The following is a 25,689-nucleotide window of genomic DNA, read 5'->3' on the forward strand; positions in this document are numbered from 1 at the left end:
CAAATACTAGATACTACAAATATTGCAGCTAGCTCAGATAACGCCCCTGTACTACGAAGCTCCCAACGGGTGATAAAATTTTGTTTTTAATTTAATTAGTGAAATACAGGAGCATAAAATACGTTCAACGCCATTTTCATTACATTACACGCATGATACTATGATTAAGAGTCATGAGATGTTAGTCATAGTATCATGATTACACGTACATATAATAGAAAAACCGAACACACATATACAACAGTTCTGCAGCATCAGTGTGAGAGTTTTTGGTCAACAGTTTTTCAAAATATGTGCTTTAATTTCTTGTGTTGCAGGTTATTTCGCCGTTTCTACGGCGAATGCACAGATTAGTTTTTGGTCTATATCCTTGTTTTATTATTTTGTTTGTTCAATTTATGTGCACTGAAGCACAGAATAATAAATTGTATTTGTTCAGTGGCTGAAAGAAATTAAATATATAGTATAGGATAGGACAAGCCCAAAAAAAGAATAAGAAAGTTCGAGGTTATGTCATGTCTAAATTTTTAAATAATTTTAAAATATTTTGATTTTAAGTAAAAAAAAAATGAATAAAATATTTACAAGACTTATTTCTAGATCTTTAAGTAAAACGTTAAAATCCGAGAAACTTGCAAGTACTTATAAAGCAGCAGTCATTACAGAAGTAGGCAAACCTTTAGAAATCCAAGAAAAAAAAGTATTAAAATTAAAACCAAGTGAAGTTAGGGTACAAGTTGTTTATTGCAGTGTGAATTCCGTGGACGTTTATAAGTTTAAAAACGATGGGGGACAATTACCTTTTATACCGGGATATGAATTATCCGGAGAAGTATTAGAAAAGGGTTCAGAAATCAAAGATGAGGTTCTTAGAATTGGAGAGAGAGTTGTTGGTCTGAATCTTGTTAAATTTGGTGGTTTTGCAGACCAGTGTATTGTAAGTATTTTATGCCTATATGATAGATATGTAACAATAAGGATAATAGTCTTCCTTCACACCACTATCAACATAGGAGTATAGTGTAAAAGGAGAGTAACAAGGGTACTTTAAGGCTGAATTAACTCAAGTCCTTTGGATGAATTTATTAAAATGCTCCGATGTCTTCCTGACTGCTAACTATGTAACCCAACTACCACTCCCAAGTGGTAGTCACACACTAGTGTTTGAGCTATTTAGTCCATGCTATGTTACATGTTAATCACCAATTCTTCAAAACAATGACATTCATGATACTATCCCACAGATTTCATAATATTCATCTATAGTTCTGAAATCTCTTATTGTGTTACTATTTTTATTCTGCTCTTTATTAACACATTTTTATAGTTGTAAATATGTAGGAATGTAGGTAGTCTGTGTTTCACTTATTTTTCCATTTCACACTATATTTAATTGTATATAAGTACATAATCAACAGAATTAAAGCTATTTTATGCCCATTCTTTTTAGTTCTTTAATATGTAATACAGTATTGGTTATAGTAATAAAATTATATAAAATTGATGTTAGGACGGGGGTAATAGTGACCTTAGGTCAATAATGAATCAAGTACAAAATTGCACTGTCAAAATAAAGAAATGACAACAGGAATTATTTTTTGCTTGCTTTAGTTTTATCAACATTCTATTTTAATCTATTATTTTTTTTTATATATTTATTTCAACGGTAGAACCATTTACAATAAAATACAACAAATAGTAAAAAGTAAAGATCATGTTCAATAAACATCAAAACATTAACAAAGAAACAGTTAAACAATAAAAATTTGTACATTAAAACAGTATATCAAATCATAAAAGTTAAAAACATCAAATATTTAGATTAATAATTAGACTCTTAAGTTGCCTTTTGAAAACATTAATGTTTGGAGGGAATGGATCCAATAGGAGGTCATTGCAAGAGCTGAGCATTCTCGATAAGAGAAAATGGCGAGCATAATCAGTCCTATGAAAAGGAATATAAAAGAGTGCAGTGTGTTAAATTCTATGTATTGTGTTTAAGTACACATTGGCTAATAATGGGGGACAATTAATAACGTTGTTTAGAATTTTAAACAAAAATAACATATCAGCTCTCAACCTGTGGTTCTTCAATGTAGCAATGTTAAATTGAGACATTATTACAGAATAATCAATGAAATAATTTTCAGTATAATTTTCTTATATTAATATGTGCTTTACAAGCTAAAGATCTTAGAAACTTCTGCTGAATGCTCTCCAATCCATCAATGTAGACTTGATGAAATGGGGACCAAACAACAGAGCAGCATTCAAGACCTGAGCGTACCAGAGAGCAATACAATAATTTGAATACAATAGGTTAGAGATCATGACTGTTACGATAAATAAAACCAAGATTACGAAATCCTGTTTCCTTAATTTTTAGAAAATGGCTTCTAAATGTCAATGCACAATCCAATAATTCACCCAAATCTCTAATCTCAGCAACTGAATCCAAGAGTACATCATTAAGAACATATCTATTAGCTATTAGATTATTTAAATGACCAAATGAAATATAAGAACATTTAGCTGGATTTAAGCTGAAACCATTTTGTTTTGACCATAAACATATATTATTTACATCATCTTGCAAGAGATCTCTATCTGATTTATCATGTATACAACGAAATAACTTAAGATCATCAGCAAATAGCAGAAAGTGTGAGTTTTTGATAGCCTTACCAATATCGTCAATGAACAAGTTAAAAATCAAGGGGCCATATCAATTTGAAATATAATTGTTAATATGAACTTGCTGTGTAAGTCCCATCAGAAAACTTTTAATCCAATTAACAATGGGGTCACCAAAGCAAGATGCATGAAGTTTGTGGACCAAAAGGTTATGATTAACCTGGTCAAAGGTCTTTGAGAAATCAGTGTAAATGCCGTCGACCTGTATTTTATTCTCAAATGCACCCAACAAGTATTGTTGGTAATTGACAAGGTTTGTTACTGTTGACTTCTGGTTAGAAAATCCACGTTGTTCATCAATAATTATGTTTCTGCAAGCCCAGGTGAGATTTATCGATACCAATTTATGAAGAAGTTTCGGGATTGCTGATTGAATAGTTATACCTATATAATTGTTAACACTCTCATGATTGCCAGATTTATAGATAGGTGTAAGAAAACTATTTTTCCAATACTGTGGAAATACAGGTGATTACAATAATAAATTAAAAATTTGTTGTAAAGGTTTACAAAGGGAAAAAATACAATTCTTAATCAGTGCTGTAGGTATGCCATCTGGCTCTGAAGAATATGTAGTTTTTAAACTCATAATCCCCACTCCCCTCGAAAACATCAGTCAGACTAAATTTCAGAATCTGGAAATCCACACTATAGTCCAATTCAAAATTATGTAAATTATACTCACTATCATTATATGTACCTGAAAAATAACTGACAAATAGATTGACTATTTCATCACCATTCTGAGCTATTACATCCCCACCTTTATTAGACATTACATTAGGATAAGCACTAGACCCACGTGTAGCACTAACATACCTCCAAAAAGAGCGGGGATTACTTGAAAGATTTGCTTGAATATTCTCTAAATAGTTCTTATAACATACCTACTGCTTGTAATGATTTACATCTTTCCCTTAACACTGAAAATTCCTCATATGAGTTGCCTGGTGCTTTAAAATTCCTGTGAACTATTTTTTTCTGTATGACAAGCTTAATTAATTCTCACGATAACCAAACTGGAAAGTTTAATGATTTAAACCGTTTGATAAGAACAAACATATTGATGGCATCATATAAAATATTATTAAATTTAAGATATTTATCCCTTTTAGCAATATTAGCATTCAGCCTATTAATATGTTGCTAAATTATTTTCAAAACATGTAATCATACAAAGTATATTTTTTCATTTATGTACAAGATAAATAGAAGTTAGTAGCTTGTAGTTAGTTAGTAGTAGAAGGAAGCAGCCAAATAGTCCTTTAGACAGTTCAGTAAACTACCAGCAATATCGTTTTAACCAAGAAACTTGTTTTCTTCCTACACCTCTGTGGCCTTTTATTTTGCCTTTAAGGGTCACCTGCTACATATTCATTATTGTCAATTTTTCTTCTGAAAGCACTTATTCTAGTTGGCATGCTATTTCATAAAAAAGGTAGACATTTAGGTCTAAATTTAATAGCTTTAGTGGTATCTTGATGCTTTATGATAACTAATGCAATATGCAGCTAACTGATTTAATTTTTAATTTAATTTTTATTTCATTTAACTTAAATTTAATTTTTATGCAGATAACTGATTTGATCATTATCTATTAATACCAGCATCACTATTTGAACAAGTTAATATTTTATGCACTTTATTTCTCATTACCTATTTTACTTGATTGTCATATCATGAAATATTCCTTACAAAATTAAGTACTCCTTCTAAGCTGAGAATAAAATAATAATAAATATAATAAAATTGTAGTTTGACAATTAGCACATTGCAATAGCATGCAGTGACTTAGCCAGGGGCGGTTCCAGGAGTCTGGACACAACTGAACTATCAGATATTAATAAATACATAAAAGATATTAAATTGGACAATTTTATTTTAAATTTAACAAATATTTTGATTTTTCGGAAGCTGCAAATTGAATAATATTTGTTCGATTTACAAAACCTTTTATTAGGAAGTAATGCCACTTAAACTGTTTTAAATTGTGTCCAAATTCTGTGATTCGATAGTATATGGATAACTCTTCAGATAGTGTTGTATATGAGCCTTGAACTCAGAAAAGGCTTAGTAGCTTGTAAGAAACTAGAAACTATTATCCATATTTCTTCAAGGTGTCTCTTACGATTTCGTTAGTCCTATTAAATGTACCAAATATATTACTTCTACTCTAGAAGATTTACAAAAAAATTCGGAAATTGAAATTGAAAAACTCTTTATTTCTGTTTCTAAATTATTTAAAGATATTTTTGGTATTGATACTGATTCCAAGGATTAATAAGAAACAGAATTGTAGAGATTATCATATAACAACTTGAGCTGAAGAATATTTTAGAGTATCAACATTCATTACATGTTTAGACAATCCAATTTCTAGTTTTAAAAAAAGATTTGTCAACAATGAAATCATTTTGACTATTTCAAATACTCCTTTTTAGTTTTGCATCTCCTGATAAAGCTAACCAATTAACAAATCTATCTCGAATGTTGAAGATACTGTGAATACGGCCGGCAAATCGCAAAACATGATCTTCTAAAATGTTTTCAATGTATGTGTCAGCCCAATCACCTTCACTAGTTAGGTATGTCCTTCCCAAACAATATAGCACTATGCCACCAGCATCAAAAATAACGATCTCTGTGAGGTTATAACTGACATACCATTCGCCAACTCTTCTGTAGATGAAGTTTTGCCCATGTGGCTTCCGTAATTGAATTCTCGTTTGATCTGCAAATAAAACATTTTTCACAGTAGTTTCACATTTTTCAAGTAAAACCTATCCAATTAAAATATTCCATATTTTTATCCATGACTAGTTTATTTGTGATCCAAGCACGAGATATTGTGACATTGATCTTGAAATCTTTTAAGTTAAACAATAATAATTATATGTAAATAATGCAATATGAAAATACTAATTGAGGTTTACGAGTGACCCTCAGTTATTAGGTAGTTTTGTTTTCAGTCAAGGCTTTAACTTCATGACCTAACATATTAACTATGTTAAGTTTCATCTAAGATTAAAAACATGGTTAACATACTCTCTATTAATTTTTTTAGTTGGATGTAAATGATGTTTGGAGGATACCAGGTGATGTGGAGAGAAAAGATGCCGCTGTTATAGCCTATGGTCATGCTACAGCCTTGTATGCATTTTCAAAATTGACTAGCGTAAAAGAAAAAGAAAAGGTTATCATATCTGCAGGTCCCGCAGGAATGGGATTGGCAGCAGTGGATATTGCAGCAAATGTATATAAAGCACAGGTAAATTGAATTTAAAAATTTTATATTTCTTATTAAGTTTAATAAATTGACCAATTTAACAGCCTACTAATCTAATGGAAGTGATCATCATCATTGGTGCTACTGCGTAAGTTGAGCCTCGACTTTCCTAAGCTGATTCCTCCATTTGGTCTTATGCTGTGCAGCTTGATGCCAGTTGACAACATCAACGTTTCTGGCAGTTCCTATAGTTCTCTTGGGCTTCGCGAATAAGATACGTCATGCAGGGTAGCTTTCATTTACTCTGGCTAGATGTCCTGCCCACTGCAGGCATCTCATTTTTATTGCAGTGACCATGGACGTATAAACACAGATGGACTCAGTTATTTACATAAAAATGTGAAGCCAAAATTATTTGACTAGGTCACATTCTCAGCACCTTGAAATGTTGTCACATTTTTTTATTAAAATATCTTATTCACGTATCGCTGAAAATATTACTATATTTATTGTATACTCTACAGGTGCTATCAAACCAAAATAATAATTTATTACTTATATTAATATATTTAATTGTAATTAAAACATCAAGTGTGCACATAGTGTGCATATCATTTAATAATAGCGTATAACAGATATCAACCAATTATTTTATATGTAGAAGCACTGAAACCTATTTATTAATGGCAACGGTGTTTACATTTCTCTGTCTTATGGCTCTACGTCAAACTTCAAATGCTGTTCCATGTCATGTCCATGTTTATTTACTTTTTACCCAAGATGAGGAAAATAATATTTAAAAAAAAACATATTATGTTTTCCGATATTTTGGCTGTATTTTAAGTGATATTTGTAAATAGTGAAATAAATAAATTATAATAATGGTGCTACAGTTTTGCATTTGCAAAAAAAACGAAATGTTTACATCCCAATGTCTCATTTAATTTGTACGTACTGTTTGTTTACATTATTTAAGATGACGAACTGAGGAAGCCTGTGTGTTTACATTTTAAAATATGTCTTTCATAGGCGTGCCATTGGGTTTATTCATATCAATTAATGTATTGAACAAGATATTAGTTCATGAAATTAGTATAGATATTTTTATATTGTAAGTAGACATCATCTGATTAAAAAGATCTGTTTAGTAGCTTTTTGATTTAATATTTCTCATGAATTAACAATAAATTAGTGAAATGAATAAAACTCATTTATTTTTCTATGTAGGTTTCCAAATAATATTGATTAATGATGAAACTTACTCTAAACTTCAACAGAGAAAACAGTATAAAAACCTTTCAAAAGCATCCTTTTTGGTTATTTAAACTTGTAAGGAAGCTGAAAAATATTTCAGATTTTTTAATAAAACTATAAATATCTACTTATGTAAACTATAAAAACCTTATGAATATTTTGATTAATAAAAACCATAAAAAATGTCGCAAAATCAATCTATGAGCATTTTGGTGACCATATGTATGATGAAGATGCAATCGATGGTCACTCTATGCAACTTTTAAAATTGGTTCTTGAGAAATATTTTAAAATTGGAATTCATCATGAAACGAGGACTACTTTAGATGCTAACACCGTGCGCATAAGAAGCGTTCTTACTAAGACTGTTTTATTTCGCAATCAATAAAAATTTATTTCTATACCAACATCTTCTATTATGTCTATTTACCATTTTTACTTTAATATTTCTGTTCGGTAAATAGCTTTCCAATAATTTATACATTTTCACTCCTACTTTTTAATAAGTAGGTATATTTGCAAATAATTTTATGTCAAATGCCAGCAAGAGCTTTGGAATGATCAATAAATAATTTTGTAGCAGAAACCCTTACTACGAGGAATCTATTCATATTGTATTAAAACAAATTTGTCACAATTTGAAAAAATATGTTTTAACACATTATCAATAAATATAGGTATGTACTTAAAGTTGACAAATGTATATTTTTTAATTGTTTTTTTATCGTAGGATTATTTGATACCTATTAAAAAATTAACTTGAGCTCAACTATATTTTATTGTATTAATTTTAAAGCAAATAAAATTGTATTTTATTTTTTCTATAAAAACGTGTTTTTATACATTATTACTACTTCCAATTATTAACGTCTGAATAATTATCCCCGCGAGTAAAAATTCAAGCACGCTTATGCTCATTGAGGAAGTATCACAGTCTATCGATACCCGTTTTACTCCCCTTTACCCTCTTGTCCAGGAATATCGAAGCTTCAAAACAGTGTGTGTTTAAGGTATCTTATTGCTGGGTCCATCTATGTTTATACGTCCATGGCAGTGACTATATCTCTGGCTTCAACTAATTATTTATACTTATTGTATAGTTCAAAGTTATATCGACGTCACCAGGTTCCATTTTCATTTATTAGACCTAATATTTCCTCAGGACTTTCCTCTCGAATCTGATGGAAATATACTACAAAATATACAGTGGGAATTACATTTAACAAATAATAATCGTATGATTCTTCTTTAGGAGTTCAATGTAAGTTGAGTAGGTAAGCTAACAATACAACAATTAAATAAAAAAAAAACATAGTACATTATGATCTTATAACGAGAAGGCATCCGGATAAGTAGTTTCAGGAAAACGATTTGATTTAGGATCAGGACTTGTGGTTGAGACAATAGTTGAATAAATATCTAGGGACATACAGTTAAGACTTAAAAGAGTTATTTAAAAAAATAGGCATTTCATAAGTGGTTAAAGGATAAACCACGAGAATACGTTACCCTCAGGTAGCAAGTGAAGCAAATACTGGAAGAGAATGTGTAGAGACATACAAAACGATTGGCTATAATAGATCAACGGAAAATTGAAAAAAAATCGAAGAAATAAACAAGGTAACACATCTTACAAATAATTACACCAAATAAATGGAAAAACATTACCCAATGTTACTACAAGAAAATAGATCTGAATATGAGACACATGGTATTACAACAATGAATGGCGAAGCTGAAATCACAAAAGAAGATATAAACAAGATTTAAAAAAGCCAAAAACAACAAAGGATCCCGACCAGAAAACATAAAAATGGAGTTGTTGAAACATGGATGAGAAAGGGTCCTACCAATTATTCGATTGTTGTTCGATAAAGTTAAAGAGATGACATTCCAAGTGAATGAAATTTATTATACATGTCAAATTGAAAAAAAGAGACAAGGGATCGATTAATAACTATAGAGGGCTTAGTGTAATACCTTCAATTGCAAGAAATTTTCCCGCATTAATAAAAGATAAAATAGAACAACACATGGATAACTACAGTGAAGAACAATCTGGATTCCGAAAAGCCAGACCATGCCTCGACAATATATTTATCATCAGACAAGTCATCGAGCAAGAGCAAAGAGAAAAACTTAGAAACACATATCACCTTCATAGATTTGGAAAAAGCGTATGACATTTTACCCAGCAAGCAACTATGGGAAGCAATGAGAAGGATTAACGTTGGAAAAAATTGGATAAATATAAGAACACGATTATAAAACTTGACGAAAGCAAATGTTTGTCTTTTTGTTAATTTAAAACAATCGCTACAAGTTTGAGTTTAACTGTAAGTCTAATTTGTTTAATTCCTTAAAATTTATATTTGTTTTAATATCGCATATTATTTACTTTCAGGTTGTAGGACTGGTAGATACAGAAGAAAGGGGAGAATTGGTTAGAGAGAGGGGAGCTTTTGAAACTCTTCATTTTTCTGATAAATTAGTCAAACAATGTATGAAAATTACAGACAATAGAGGTGCCAGTATTGTTTATGATTCGACAGGAACAGAAATGATGGAACCTATTGGAAAGTGGTAAGTTCAATAAAATACAATAAATTATCTCAAATACTATTTCGTTCTCGGTAAAATAGCACAAATGGGCAGATCTTTTTCTTTATGATTACAATTAATAGGTAATTTTTGAATTTCGACAGCCTCTCTGATCCGTGGATAATAATGAGGTATTCTATTCATCTATGCATCCGAGTTTCTACAAAAAGTACGAAAAATGCAGTATATTGCTACCACAGACTTTCCATCGTAACCACATCAATCTATTTGTAAAATCATCCGTCTCACCCAAAATAGACTATGGTAAGGTATTGCATGAAAAGATTTGTAATATCTTCTGAAAACTTTCGTATAGTGCACTCTAAGGCCTCACCAACTGGCTTTATAGTAAACAGTGAAACTACGTTGTGGTTTGATATCCTTTGCTTTATTGATAGATTGTGTAGAATTCCTGACGTCTCACACTAACTAATGGATGTTTTATGATTGATATTATTGATATTATATATTATTGATATTGTATATGATTTTGCAATGTTGTATGTAGCAAAGCCACTTGCGCTTATTGGTCTTAACGGAACATTTTCTTTGTGAATTTTGAAAAGGTCGTATACTCGCGGTGGTAGTGCTTCTGTCTATAATACATTTTTTTTAATTTATTGTTCAAATAATAGCCTAGACAAGTTTATTTTTTCTTAGAATAGTTGCAGTGGGATCGTGTTTCAGTTTCTTATATGTGTGTTTAGCTGCTCTCAGTTGTATTGTAATAAACCACAGTTTTAAGGTAGTTTCACTCGTCGTAGTATTTGTGAAGCCTCCGACCCGTACATTGAAAATTGTATCCCCAACCAGTATTGTGCTTGGCGTGATAGCAGTTTCTATCCTTGGTAACAATCTTCACTTCTTATGTTGATTGTTCTCCTAGTAAAGGATTGACCAAACATTGTTCTTGCTATAAAATTTGTAGTAATGGGTCTGTACTTTTGTAATCACGAAACCTCTCCCCAGATCTACCGAAAATTCCAATACCGATTTGTATCAACCGACAGATCCCGTGGAGCAAACGGAATTGTCGTTTCGTAAGCGGGCGATATAATAATGCTCTCTTGACGTGGAATGTCAAAGTCAGAACTTTGTTGTACAAATTTATTTGTATTCATATGTTTTTTAACAAGCAAAATATTTCACATTTAAATTGTGGTAATTGTATTCTAGAAAAATTTGTTTATATATGTTTTTTCAAGCAAGTACTCTACCCGTTTTTCATGTATCGTCTAGTCCTATTTCTTCTTTCAATATTTCTAGCTTCAGAACTGTTTCTCCTTATTCTGCGAGTTTATTATTTTTTAATGTTTTTATTACATCTTTTACTTCTTCTGCTATTGGGTCTTGTGTTATTTATTCTTGGTTTTTGTCATATTTTTTGTTTCTATTATTCTTTTTTGTTCTGTCGTTTTATAAGTCGTTGAAATATTTGGACCTTCTGTTTAGTTCAGCTGCTGTATTACATATAAACAACAATTCTTTATTACTGCAAAAAATTGTATACCTTTTTGATAATCCTCTTGTTTTTTTTTAACTTGTTTGCTTCTAAAATTTTCTTCTATTGTTTCTAGCTGTTTTCCAGTTCTACTTCTTTTTTTCTACATATTTTTTCCGTTGTCCCATTGATTGTGATTTTCACAATCAATGGGACATTATAACAGATATCAAATCCAGATTTGAGCATGCGAAGTTTTATCAAAGGCACATTTAGCACATATTTGCTAAAATGGACTTTCCCTGTTACTAAAGACCAGGTTGTTAAATTAAAATGTTCGATTAAAATCGTTGGGTCGCAATTCATGATTGAAACGCAGTTTAAATGGATTTTAATGGTGTTTTTTTTTTCAAAATTCTTTGAACTGTAGTTGAGGACACACCAGTTTCTGCAGTAATGGGCCTTATGGACACATGTGGATTAATCGTTACATATGCTAAATCATGTACCAAGTTTTGTTCGGTCTCATCCTCTCCTCAATCATAGCAAGAGTTACATAAGGGACTGTTCTTCTTTCGAGAAAGCATTCCGTGTATAAGGCTTGAGCATGTCGAGCATTTTTCAAATCAACAAATCAACAACATATCTATGTATTCATTAGGTGTGAATAGGAAAGGCATTTTTACTACTGTATGAACTCAAAATATTTCAAAATACTGTTTTAAAACTACAAAGAACTTATTAGTGCGTGAACACAAGAAATGACATTAGCTGTTACTATTTGTAGTTGTCAAAAAAAATATGCTAGTTTTTGGTTTATTTTTAGATGATAAATGCGCCATTAAATTGAAAATTTATGGTATTTATTAATATTAATACCCTCATTATGGTACACCGTTGAATTTGGGATAAAAAAGCCTCTCGTTTAATCATCCCCTTATCTGTTTAATTTGTTCCATTGTAATGACGTCATAGCGCCCGTGATGACGTCATAGATCTCATGTATACATTAATTGATCGTATTGTAGGCCCAATTGACATTTCCCAATTTTCAACTAAAAATATTCATTACTTCCAGAATTATAGGATGTTAAAATCATCTTGGAACAACCTGTATGTAACATTTTAATAATCTGATTTTTAGTAACAGGAAAAGTCCCTTTTAGTAAATATGTGCTTCATATTAATAAAACTTTATCTCGCATTTTCAATTCTGGATTTGATGTGTGTTATAATGTCCCTAATAATAATATGTTCATATCATTAATAAGATAAGAATAAGAATAAGGAATAAGAAGTAGAAAAATCATCAAGAGAGCTGAAGAGATATTGCGGAACACTCTAAGACACTCACAACATGATCCAGAAAATAACACACCGCAACAATGCCTGGGCACATTAAAACAAAAACTTTCCGTTTATTCAGGCCGCCTAAGGAGATACAAAGTAAGTAACAACCGAAAATGCGACAATATACTTTTTGAGCATGCAGAGAAGGCGTTTTATAGGAAACTTAATTCCACTATAGAAAATGAAAATAAATCATACCCAAGCCAAGAAAAAATTTTTGGGGAAACCAACTTTCAACGCCAGCTACTCATAACACCAATGCTGGATGGATTGGAGACACAACGAACAACTGTCAACATTACAATAATATTCCTTACGAACCCTTCACCACCGAAGAAGTCTCAAATATTATCAAAGAGCTTCATAACTGGAAATCTCCTGGACCAGACGAAGTTCAGAACTTCTGGTTAAAGAAGTTTTGGAGGAGTGTTCATGAGTGTTTGTCAGTATTGATTAATCATGTTATCTCTAATCCGCGGGAAACACCATCATTTCCTACACAGGGAACCACTTACCTAATACCAAAGGATCAAAATAACACCCAAGATCCAGCCAAGTACCGCCCAATTACTTGTCTTCCAACTTTATACAAATTGGTCACATCCTGTGTAGCCCGGCTTATCTACCAACACTGTGCTCTAAACAATATCATAGAGCCTCAACGGAAATGATGCGCTAAGGGCTCCATGGGCTGTAAAGAACAACTTATTATCGACTCAGTCATTTCTAACCAGGCATACACCAAAAAAAGGAACCTTTTTACTGCCTTCATTGACTACAAGAAGGCCTTTGATTCGGTGCCGCATGAATGACAGATATATTGAAAATATATAAAGTCGATGATAATCTAGTGATCTTTTTAAAGCATATAATGGCAGAGTGGAAGACTAAAAATGACCTTCAAATACCTGGTGAAACCAGTATCGAAACTGAAGATATCCCAATTAACCGGGGCCTTTTCCAGTGGGACTCGTTGAGTCCACTTCGGTTCTGTTTAGCGATGAACCCACTATCTCAGCTACTGAACTCCACTGACTCAGGATTTAGCATCAAAAATTACAATACGGTTGAGGCGAAGCTTAATCATCTGTTGTACGTGGATGATTTGAAATTAATAGCTTCCACTCGAAACCACCTAGATCAGATGCTAAAAACTGTAGCAACTTTCTCAAATGATATCAGTATGCATTTTGTACTAGACAAGTGCCGTATACTAAATACGGTTTCGGTTTGGCCGTCTATAGGGCCATGCAGAAAGCTGTACTCCTTGCCACATCCAGATGTGTAAGATAATTTTTGGGAGATACTCCAACATACCAAGTCACCTAGGGCTCGATAACACAGAAAGAGTCCCACCAGAGCTCAATCCTTTTGATACCGTAGGTATCTGGGATGAGTGAATTTTCCCCTTAGAGGGAGTGTGAGCCGTATGGCTAAATCTGGTATATGTTCATAACATACAATCCTTATTTTCTCTTCAAAAAATTAAAAAAACCAATATTTTTAACTTCTTATGGGACAAATACACACGAATTAGAAATGTTTGGGAAGGTTTTTAAGCTCCGCTTATTGTGACGTCAGAGCTTAGGTAGTCTATGCAAACCACAAACATAAATTATAATTATTATAATAATATTGCTGATGACTACACCAAATACACACTTTGTTGGCACAATGTTCTCACACTCATATTTTGGATTGTTCTTCTGTTCAATAACAAGCAACATGAATATCGGTCAAGTTAACTTGTAACTACAACATTTAGTACTGATATTCGTTAGTTTTTTGTATCGGCCTACTCCGAAACTATTCTCGCAATCAACATCTTTTAAACGACTAATGAGTTTTGGACCATATTCTATATCCTACGTATGATTCTATTATTATATTATAATTTTACAGAGAAACCATTACAGATGCCAAAGAGTATAGAGATAATACTGTGAAAAAATCTTACATGATATCTATGGAATCGTGAGTCACAATTCAGATAGATCTGACTAGAATCTGAAATCGGAATCTCCAATTCTAAGAGCGGAAGTTGAAAAGTCTGTATTGTCAGTAAAATTCATGTGACCCGGTGAAGACGGCATAAGAACCAAAATAGTTAAAGCGATCGGATAAATAGGTATCGACAGAATCCATAAGCTATGTTCTATGATGTGGCAGCATGGCGAGTGGCCAAAGGAATGATGTTAGTCCACAATAAAGAATGATGTAGAATAAGGAATGATGTACAATAAGCCAATTGAATCGGTGAGATGAAAAAGGTACACATTCCAAAAAATGCGAATTTAAACTGAGATAGCCATTTTGTTTCTAAGATCAAGTTCCATCTATGGAGTTGAAAAAGGTACACATTACATTACAAAATATTACTTATGCAGAGGTCAAAATATTCCGTTGAGTTGAAGAAGGAACACATTCCTGGAATGTGTCCCTTCTTCAACTCGACGCGTGTCACACAGCGCAAGTGTAGTGGGAGTCCGCACAGTTATCGTTTGCGCATATCCGGCTTCTACACATAAACGGCCAGTCATTTATCTGTTGTTGTTTAGTTAGTGTGGAGCTGTGTTATAACGTAAACAGTTAACAGTGAATAGTTATAGTGTGTTATTTGCGATGTCGAGTTCAGACAGTGAAAATGTAGAGCCACGCCGGAAGAAGGGAAAGTTAAATAAAGAATTACATGTCAGAGAGATGGAAAAAATTGCTAGACGCAAGGGTGAAGAGTTTGTTACGTCATCAGGTAAACTAGTTGAAGCTAAACAAACTGGCCCTGACTGTCAGTGTAAGAAACAGTGTATGTCTAAGCTATTAGATGAAGACAAAAAACGTATTTTAGAAAAACTTTATGCTGGCCAATCAAAAAATGAACAAGACACCTTTTTAATGGGGTGTATTGAAAGATTCGATGTCAAACGGCACAGACCAACAGTTGATCATTCAAAACAAATCAATGCCTCATTTAAGTATTATGTGATCGTGTCTGGAAATCGTTCAGAAGTATGTCGCAAAGCATTCATAAGTTTGTATGCAATTTCACACAAAATAGTTATCAGACTCACAAATCTCTTGGCGAAGGGAATGTCTCCTCTTGACATGAGAGGCAAGCATTTAAATCGTGTTAATACTATTCCAACCACTATAACTACCAAAATACATGAACATATCGATTCATATCCTAAATATTTAACCCATTACACTAAGCAACCTATAACCTATTTGGATGCTAAGTTAGATGTACTGAAAATGTATGATATGTTTCTTCAAAAACACCCTGACCTTGGAACAAAAGTAAAGTACGAGTTTTTTCTAAAATACTTCAAAGAAAATTTTGGATATAGATTTGGGAAGCCACAAGTCGACGTATGTTCAACTTGCGAAGACCTTCAAACTAAACTAAAATCCACTACATTGAATGATAACGCTAAACGTACCGCTGCTGCAGAGCTAATAGTGCATAAGAGACGTGCAAAAAAATTTTACACTAAGCTCAATGAAGTGAAAGAGTTGAGTAAAACTAGACCTAATGTAATGGGGATAGTTTTTGACTACATGCAAAACTTACCGCTACCCAGTTTGCCCGTACAAGAAATGTTTTTTCTGAGAAAGTTATGGTACTATGTATTTAATGTTTATGATTTTAAAAACGATAGGGCAGTATTCTACACATACCCCGAAGGTGTTGCAAACAAAGGACCAGATGAAGTCACCTCTTTTGTATTAGATTTTCTTCAAAATGAAATCCCTGCAGAGATTACGGAACTCCACATTTTCAGTGACGCATGTGGCGGCCAAAACCGCAACCACACTATGGTGAGGGTACTTTCAGCCCTAACTATGACCGGTAGATTTACATCAATCCATCAATATTACCCGGTAAGAGGGCATAGCTTTTTGCCATGCGATAGAACCTTTGCAGTTATTAAGAGAGCAGTACGAAAATATGATCGCATTTATTCTCCAGACCAATACAAGGCCATCATAGAAAACGCCAAAAAGATTCAACCAACTTACAAAGTAAAAGAAGTAAAAAATGAAGATGTACTAGCCTGTAAGAAGTGGTGGCCTCTTTACTTTGTTAAATTACCAAAAAGCCTTGAAGATAAAAGAATATCTTTTGCCATAAGCAAATATAGTTATCTGATTCACAGAAGTGACCGGAAAGGATACGTGGTAGCGTCATCGTTCATTGGTGGTTTTCTCTCACACACCTTTAAACTTACAAAATCCAATGATGTAGTGCTTCCTTCAAGCAAGGCTTACGATTATGGAAAGGTACCTATTAAGGCAAGCAAGATCAATGACGTCATGAAACTCATCAAATACATTCCAGAGGAATACTTGCCCTTTTATGATGAACGTCGTACTTGGCCAACGACAGAAGCTGAGACCCCTGATGAAAATGATGAAAATTAACTTTCCATTATTGTGCTGTAAACTTTTTTTATAAATCATGTATGTATTTTAATATTACATTGCTATATTTCAAATTATTTTGTTTCATGTTGCCTTAAAATCTCATTTGCAAGATATTGAGTGTAAAAAGGGACACATTCCATTATCTAAAATGCTAATAACTCAGACATAGTATTAAAAAAACCAAAATAACCATAACAGTTGAATGTCTTCCATTTACTTGTGAAACTTCATAATGGAACCATTTTCTGTAACATATTTAGTTTTGCAGATAAACAGTTTTTTTTAGTTCCTGAAAAATAGCCATTTTGGAATGTGTACCTTTTTCAACTCACCGATTCAATTGGCTGTAGTACGACCGGTATATAACAGACGGATTCTGTAGTAACTGCAGAACAATCGCTCTTATGTTGTATGCTCGTATATACTTTATATTATATGCGAGTGATTAAAACCTTTCTTGCTTTAAAAGATAGCTGATAAACAAACATCAAAGAAAATAATATACGCCGGCCGCGAAAGTCTACACTTTTATCAGCTTTACAATTATTGATGTACACTTTACTTCTTCATATTATTCTGCTATTGTTAAGCTATTTTCTTATGGCATCTTATTTAGAATTTACTATTTTTCTGAGAATTAACAGCAATTTTAGTTCAAAATATGTTTGTTTTGATGTTTCGATTTCCACGTCGGAAATTGATGTAAAATTCAAAAAAAAAAAAAATAGAAGTGGAAACCTAAACGCCTGAATAAACATATTTTAAACTAAAATTGTAGTTAATTATCATTTTACTACATTAAAATTTCTTAAATTAATTGAATTAGTAATATTTTTTGTTTTTCTGTATTTCAAAAGATTTCAGCTTCTATGAATGGGCCATTATCTCTACTGCTACGGCTCTCTACTGTAAAATCACAAAAATCAATTTTTTTCATAAAAGTGGATAAGAAAAACTATTATATATATATATATATATATATATATATATATATATATATATATATATATATATATATATATATATATATATATACAAGAATTACTGGATATTAGTGACTGTCAATATAAACAAAGAACACAGTTTATTAGGGTTGCAGTCAGAAAATTTTCTGACTGCAACCCTAATAAACTGTGTTGTTTGTATATACAGTGTGACCCATTTAGAATGGAAACACCTTTATAAAATTTGAAGTTGTTAACCGATTTTAACCAAATTATTTTTTAATGTCATGTAATTAAAGGTCTATTGTGGGACAAAATATGAAATATTTAGTTACATTTTCAGGGCATTCTACGATACTTTTTCTTCGTCGAAAATGGAGAATTTGTATTAGCGATTTTTTTATTAAAAAAATCTCTACGCCACTGGATTTAGAGTGGCTTCAAATAGCTATGACAAAAATTTCATTAAAATATATTTATTAATAACGAAGTTATGACAACTTAAAATTTTAAAACTCACTTAGCTACGAGTCAAAAAAGAACACCCTGTGCCGACAGATAACCATAAAACTAATTATTTTTCAAATAATTTTAATAATAAACCACTACTAGATAAAAAAATGTTTAAAATAGCATAAAAATTTAATGCAAGTAACGCACTTACTTAATTATTAACTATACTTGCTACATCAATTTCAGTGCTAGCATAAATTTATGCATAATATCTGCAACAATATTTACTTCAAATTATTTTAATATTGTGTTTCATGGCTGCAAGATTAAGTTTGAGAGAAAAAATTGAAATTATACGTCTTTTGGGAGATAACGATAGAAGTGCCAGGGAAGTTTGTACAATATTTAATAACAGACATGTGGATCGTCCTAATATTAGCTGCGGTACGGTAAACAAAATAAATAGAATATTTAATGAATATGGTGCAGTATAAAAACTAATTTTAAAAAATAACCCGTTACAAAGAGGAAGAGGAAATGATCAAATCATGTTAGATCATTTCAGAAATAGCCCTAATGCCAGTTTAAGGAATGCTAGTTTATATTTGAATGTGCCTCGATAGAGTATTCGATGATGTCTTAAGGTAAATAATATTAAACCTTTCAAACTAAAATTCTTACACACATTACAAGAAGGCGACGAAGCAAAACGTTTAGAATGTTGTTTATGGGCCCAAGGGGAATATTTAAACAATATAAATTTTCTAAAAAACGTGTTGTTTACCGACGAAGCCAGTTTCACTACAAATGGAGTAGTATCATCACAGAATTATCGCTATTGGACAGCAGATAATCCCCATTGGGCAATAAACTGTAAAAGCCAGTATTCTCAAAAAATAAATGTCTGGTGTGGTATAGTGAACGAGCGAGTTATTGGTCCTTTCTTTTTTGAAGAAAACTTGAACTCACAGAACTTTTTAGAATTTTTAAACACCGACTTGTGGGATGCTATTCATGAGCTCCCAATTAATGAACGATTAAATCTTTATATCCAGTTAGATGGGTGTTCTGTTCATTACGCCAGAACCGTGAAGCAATGGCTAAATGAAAATTTTCCGATAGGCCGGGGTAGTCCGTTGATAGATTGGCCACCCAGATCTTCAGATCTCACAATTTTAGACTTCTTTCTCTGGGGAGTTATCAAACAAAAAGTTTACCAAACCCGTGCAAGAGACGTAAACGAACTTCGTGCAAGAAATCGACAGGCATGTGCAGAAATTACTCCCCAACAACTAAGAAATGTAATTAGAAATATTCATAAACGCTAAGACAAATGTATCCAATTAGATGGTGAATTGGTAGAGGCAACTAGGATTTAAACTAAAATTATGTTTCCATGTTTCTGTTAATACAGAGTGTTTTTTTTTAACGTTAATACAGAGTGTTTTTTTCTTAGTGAGTTTTAAAATTTTAAGTTGTCATAAGTTTGTTATTAATAAATATATCTTAATGAAATTTTCGTCATAGCTATTTGAAGCCACTCTAAATCCAGTGGCGTAGAAATTTTTTTAATAAAAAAATCGCTAATACAAATTCTCCATTTTCGACGAAGAAAAAGTATCATAGAATGCCCTGAAAATTTAACTAAATATTTCATATTTTGTCCCACAATAGACCTTTTATTACATGACAGTAAAAAAGAATTTGGTTAAAATCGGTTAACAACTTCAAATTTTATAGAGGTGTTTCCAATCTAAATGGGTCACACTGTATATATATATATATATATATATATATATATATATATATATATATATATATATATATATATATATATCAATTTGAAATTATTTATTATTTTTATGGGTAATTAACTACAATTTCAGTTTAAAATACGTTTATTTTGACGTTTCGATTTTCACTTCGGAAATCTTGTTCTTCTTCTTCTTTCTCTTTATAAACAATTCTGCTTGTTCATTGGCGGATTAATACCTATATGGAAGGTTGTCACTCCATCTTTTGCGCGGTCGTCTGATACTTCTTCTGCCGATTGGTGACTTATCTCTTGCTATTTTGACGACATGTCTCCTCCATTCTGCTTATGTGGTTATTCCATTTTTTTTTTCTATTTGTGTCCATTCATTTATACACTGTACGTTACATTTTCTTCTAATGTCTTCACTTCTCTTTCGATCTCTCAGCAGGTATTTCCTGTAATTCTTCTCAGTACTCTCATCTCTGCAGTTTCCAGTAGCCTTTGCGTTGTGGCTGTGTGTCGGGTCTTGTTTCTGAGGTCGGGTCTCGTTATTGGTCTTACACTATCTTTATAAATTCTTAACTTTATCTCAGTTTTAATGTGTCTGTTTCGCCATATAGTATTATTAAGACATCCTGCCAGTCAATTTGCTTTTTGTACTTTATCTTTCACGTCTTTGTCCAGGTCTCCATAGCTAGACAGTTTAATCCCCAGGTATTTTATTTCCATTACTTGTTCAATACTGATGCCATCAATTTCTATTTTACATCTTGTTGGTTCTTTGCGGATTACTACTATTTTAGTTTTCTGAGATGAGATTGTTCTTTTGTTCTTATGTTAAATCTGTGGACCAGTCTTTGCAGACTGTCTTCATCTTGGGCTATCAATATTGCGTTGTCTGCGTAACAGAGCACTTTTATTTCTTTATTTCCCATTCTGTATCCTCTTCCTTTGTTAACGCTTTTGATGATTTTATCCATGATCAAATTAAAGAGCATGGGGTTCAATGAATCCCCTTGTCTTATTTCGCGGCCTATTTCTATAGGTTCTGTAAGTTGTCCATCTATTCTGACTTCCATTTTTTTGTTTTGGTAGATGTTTTCGATAGTTTTTATAATATTTAGGGGAACTTCTTTATTATTGTTCTGAAGCTATTTTCTTGTGGCATTTTAAATTAATTACTATTTAAATGGGAATAAGCCACAATTAAAGGTTAAAATACGTTTATTGACGTTTCAATTTCCACTTCGGAAATCGTTCTCAAAATACAAACATTAGTAAATGAAACAAATTTTGTTTTTTGTTAATTTTAACGATTTCCGAAGTGGAAATTGAAACGTCAATAAACGTATTTTAACCTTTAATTGTGGCTTATTCCCATTTAAATAGTAATTAACTTCTTTATTATACAGAAGATGGATTACATCTTTGAGTCTTACTCTGTCAAACGCTTTATTTAGGGCAATCAGACACAGAAATGCTGGTCTATTATACTCTAGTTATTTCTAAGTAATTTGCCTTATAACGAATATCGCATCTGTACACGATCTTCCACTACTGTACGAATAAGGAGTTCGCCGTAGCGAACTTTGCTGGTTCGATAGAAGATTTTTTTTTACCGCACAAAGCTTCTGAGGTACTCCTTAGCTCCGAAGGACCAGCTGGGGGATCCAGCAACGGAAAGGTTGTTTCCTTGACAAGGGATAGGGGTAAACATTAAATTGGTAAAAGTCTTAATTAAGATTAGTCAAAATGTATCTTTATTAAAAGGAATAATAGTCTATACCACTGTAGAAAATATCAGTTATAAGTTTATTGTTTATAGATAAGAATAGTAAATATATATGTGATATTCAAACCGTTGTTGGATCGGCAAATCGTTTTTCTATGCACTCGCGACACGTGATGCCAACACCGCGACTTAGAACAATTGAGAGGTTGAATAAGTAGATATAAGTTTGATTATTACTTACAATAGGGACAGCATCTAATTATTTTTAGCACACTCACTTACTGCCATCAATACTGGCCACAAAACTAGGTAATAGAGAAATAGTGTATATTAAGAAATGAACTGACTGGTCGCAAGCTCTTGCTTGTCGGACCTTTCCTTACGAAGGTTGCTTGACGACTGTATTATTTTTGAGGAACTTGTTGTTTGTCTTTCCTTGTTAATCGTTGAGGGTCGAGAATGGACTGGGTTTGAGGGACTTGTCCAAGTTTTGAAATAAGGGGAGTATTTAAATAAAAATAAGAAGTTTTTACAATGTACAGATTTATGGTAACTTTGTACAACTAAGAAAACCCTGTTGTTCATTTGCTAAACTTATCCTCTGATTTATTAGCACTTGTAAAATTTTAGTTGTAAGTTTTAACGTAATATTTAACAAGTTTATACCTCTGTAGTTTTCTGGATGTTTTTTATCTCCTTTTTTGAATAGTAGAATTAGTTCGCTCGTTCTCCATTCTTCCGGTATTTAACTGTGTTTTATAATTTTATTAATTAATGTTATTAATTGTTCTGTCATTGTCTGTCATTTCAGAAATCGTTCTCAAAATTCAAATTAAACAAAGGCTGCAAGATGGCGTGCGCTTCGAAATTTATACAGTCCATCTAATTTACTTACCGTTGCACGTCATTATCATTGAGAGAGATCGAAGTTGACATAGTTGCCAAAGTATAAAAAATCTTGAATCCATTTTAAATCAAATAGGTCACATAATTATTGCAAAAGTGGATTATACAACAAAACAAATTAATATTTAATGTAAATAAATAGAAACAAAACAAGAGTTAAAAAATAATCTTGTTAAAAACAATTTGAGCCGCTTGTATGCGTCGTATAAAAATGTAAAATGGAATACTTAAACAAAAACAACACTTTTTTCATTACTTATTAACATTAGTCAACACCGTAACTGTCAAATAAGTGTTACCAATTTATGCCAAAATATTACCTTCGTTCGATTACAGTTACAGTGTGTTCCGAACAAATGTTCTTCATAAAAACGTTTTATAATGCATTTACTTATACAAATTAAATGAAATATATTACTGTGTATTTCTTTAAATTAACGTTAAGAGCGTAGGCGCAAAATTTCGAGCCAATGTTTTTTAAATGCATTTATTTTTTCGGATCCTAAAAAAACTAATAAGTATTTTTGAAAAATTTAAACGCAGAAGGAAAGAATGCATTATTACTGAGGGCCGAAAGTCCCTGAAAACTTCTATAATGTTTATTTTAATAAGTTACAGGGGTGAAAAAAAAGAGAAAATTTAGTGTGATTTTTAATTTCAAATATCTCATTCAAAAAAACTTTTTGTTTATTCTAAGGGACTTTCGACCCTCGGCAATAATGTAATCTTTCATTCTGCGTTTAAATTTTTCAAAAATATTTGTTAGTTTTCTCAGGATTCGAAAAAAATGATTGCATTTAAAAAGCATTGGCTCGAAATTTTGCGCCTACGCTCTTAATAGAAATCTTTAAATATTATTTCTACTCGTATATAATAAAATATGTCTAGTGGCTGTAATGCCACTGTACTCGGCAAAGTGATTCTAAAAAAGAACTCACCTACCGCCTAAATATTTCGTGTTGGTATCATGTGACCTCACGGGCTATGACGCGGATGACGTGCCACGGTAAGTAAATTAGATGAAGTATAGTCAAAAAAAGGGGAGTTGTTAACGCTGTAGAAATGAACTAATTTAGAAATCGATCTGAAATTTTACAAATATATAGTTTTGAAGCAAAAATCTATCGAAAAATGAAAAAAGAAATGAAGATACGTAATATTTTAAGGTTTTCAATTCTATATGCATAGAATTGTGAAATGTCAAATGTTTGTGAAAAACGTTGTATTTTTTAAATATCTGTATTGCTCTTTGTATTTATAATTCTTGCTTTTTTCGGTTATATACTTATATATTCAGGATCTTAGATGTTTATAAGTTCCAGTTGTTTTCTTGCTACCAATTAAAACAAAATATATTTCTACTTTAATAGTTCTGTCGCATAAATTTATCACTAGATTCCCACTAGGTAATATACTCTTTAAAATTTTACATGAGGAAGTTGCAGTGACAAGATAATTGCTATATTAAATTCATGTACTAGTGTACTAATTCACATACAATTTAATATTGTACTAATTTTCGCATGCCCCTTCAAAACACGACTCTAATATTTTTGGAGAAATTCAGTTTAGCGGCATTTGTAATAGTTTTTATCAAGATGAATATGTCCAAAATCTTGTTTCAAGAGGTGGTTAAGAACGTAACAAAAATCCGTACGTATAATTCGTTCGAACATGTATGTACACAACACTTTGGGACCATAAATACAATACATAATATTTTGCGCAATTTTATTTGACAGTGTTTGCTGACGCAGCAACTATAAATAAGAAGCAACTATAAAAAGTAAAATAAGAGTGATTATTTTCTCTTGACGCCTAACGATAGCAGAAGAACGATTATGTGTGTATGTAAGACTGGTTATTTCATAGTTAATTATATTTAATTTGTTACAGTGTCAAAGTAGGAGGAAAACTTTTCCATGCAGCCCCATATTTCTACAAAACAATACCATCTCCTGTACCACATTCATTTGCTACTATTCTTAGTCTTAAGGAATTAAGTAATCAAAACCCTAGCTTGTATAGATCGATAGTAAGTGATACATTGGAATTGGCTAACCAAGGACTAATAAATGCGCACATAAGCGCTAAATTTAGTTTGGAAGAGGTTAATGATGCTATCAAATTTATTGATGAAAAGAAATGTACTGGAAAAGTTCTTATCCATATTGATGAATAAGGTTAAAAATATTGTTTTTTTTTAAGTATTATTTATTTATTCGCAATAAATATGTTTAATATATTTGCTTATCACTTTCTCCTTTAGTTCTCCATTAGTTTAACAATATCACTTTTGAAAATACTGATATGTTTTTGTACACATGACAAATCAAGAGATGGAAAAGGGAAATATTTTAGAAGTGTGTAAATGTTCCAATAAGACCAGTAGTTAGTTTAGTCAATACTCCACTAGCTTCACTAGCAAATTTATCAACTCTCTTCTCCAAGATCTAATTGATTACACTCCCAAATATACTGTTGCCAACACTTTAGATTTAACTTCCAAAATTTCTTCAACGACTCTTTCAAATAACTTTACTATGGTCTCTTTCGATGTCAAATCTTTTCACTAGATGTTTCCAGACTAGATACCATTCCAATCATCAACAACCTTTCACTCGCAAAAACCATCGACCCCAATAAATGTTCACAAATTACCTCTCTATTCTAATTCTGCCTCTCTCAAGACTTCTTTATCTTTAACGATAAAATTTATAGACACCCAGAAGGTTTAGCAATGGGACATCCACTTTCTCCCCTACTTGCAGATCTTTTTCTTGACTCTCTTGAAAATACTTTTGTCCATTTCCAACCGCAAATAATCTTGTGGTATAGATATTTTAGCCTTTATAGAAGGCCCACCTTCAGAATCACACAACATTTTGTCATTAATTAATAATTTTC

At 31.8% G+C, this 25,689-nt stretch overlaps 1 protein-coding gene across 1 annotated transcript; it reads left to right on the forward strand.

The window, feature by feature from the left end:
- The first annotated feature begins 467 nt into the window (after positions 1-467).
- LOC140434833 (quinone oxidoreductase-like protein 2 homolog) lies at positions 468-25,025 on the forward strand. The gene is made up of 4 exons (XM_072523398.1): positions 468-937; positions 5,759-5,962; positions 9,579-9,757; positions 24,679-25,025. Exons 1-4 carry the CDS (start codon positions 569-571, stop codon positions 24,962-24,964), a joined length of 1,038 nt encoding a protein of 345 aa, XP_072379499.1. The 5' UTR covers positions 468-568; the 3' UTR covers positions 24,965-25,025.
- The last annotated feature ends 664 nt before the right edge of the window (positions 25,026-25,689 follow it).

Source organism: Diabrotica undecimpunctata, chromosome 2 (assembly GCF_040954645.1).
Source record: "Diabrotica undecimpunctata isolate CICGRU chromosome 2, icDiaUnde3, whole genome shotgun sequence".
In the NCBI taxonomy this organism is placed as follows: Eukaryota; Metazoa; Arthropoda; class Insecta; order Coleoptera; family Chrysomelidae; genus Diabrotica; species Diabrotica undecimpunctata.

Bases quoted from the DNA above. Each gene is read 5' to 3' on its own strand.
- LOC140434833 (XM_072523398.1), top strand. From the start codon at position 569: ATGAATAAAATATTTACAAGACTTATTTCTAGATCTTTAAGTAAAACG. The intron at 5,963-9,578 runs GTAAATTGAATT...ATTTACTTTCAG, and splicing joins CAAATGTATATAAAGCACAG to GTTGTAGGACTGGTAGATAC. The intron at 9,758-24,678 runs GTAAGTTCAATA...AATTTGTTACAG, and splicing joins ATGGAACCTATTGGAAAGTG to TGTCAAAGTAGGAGGAAAAC.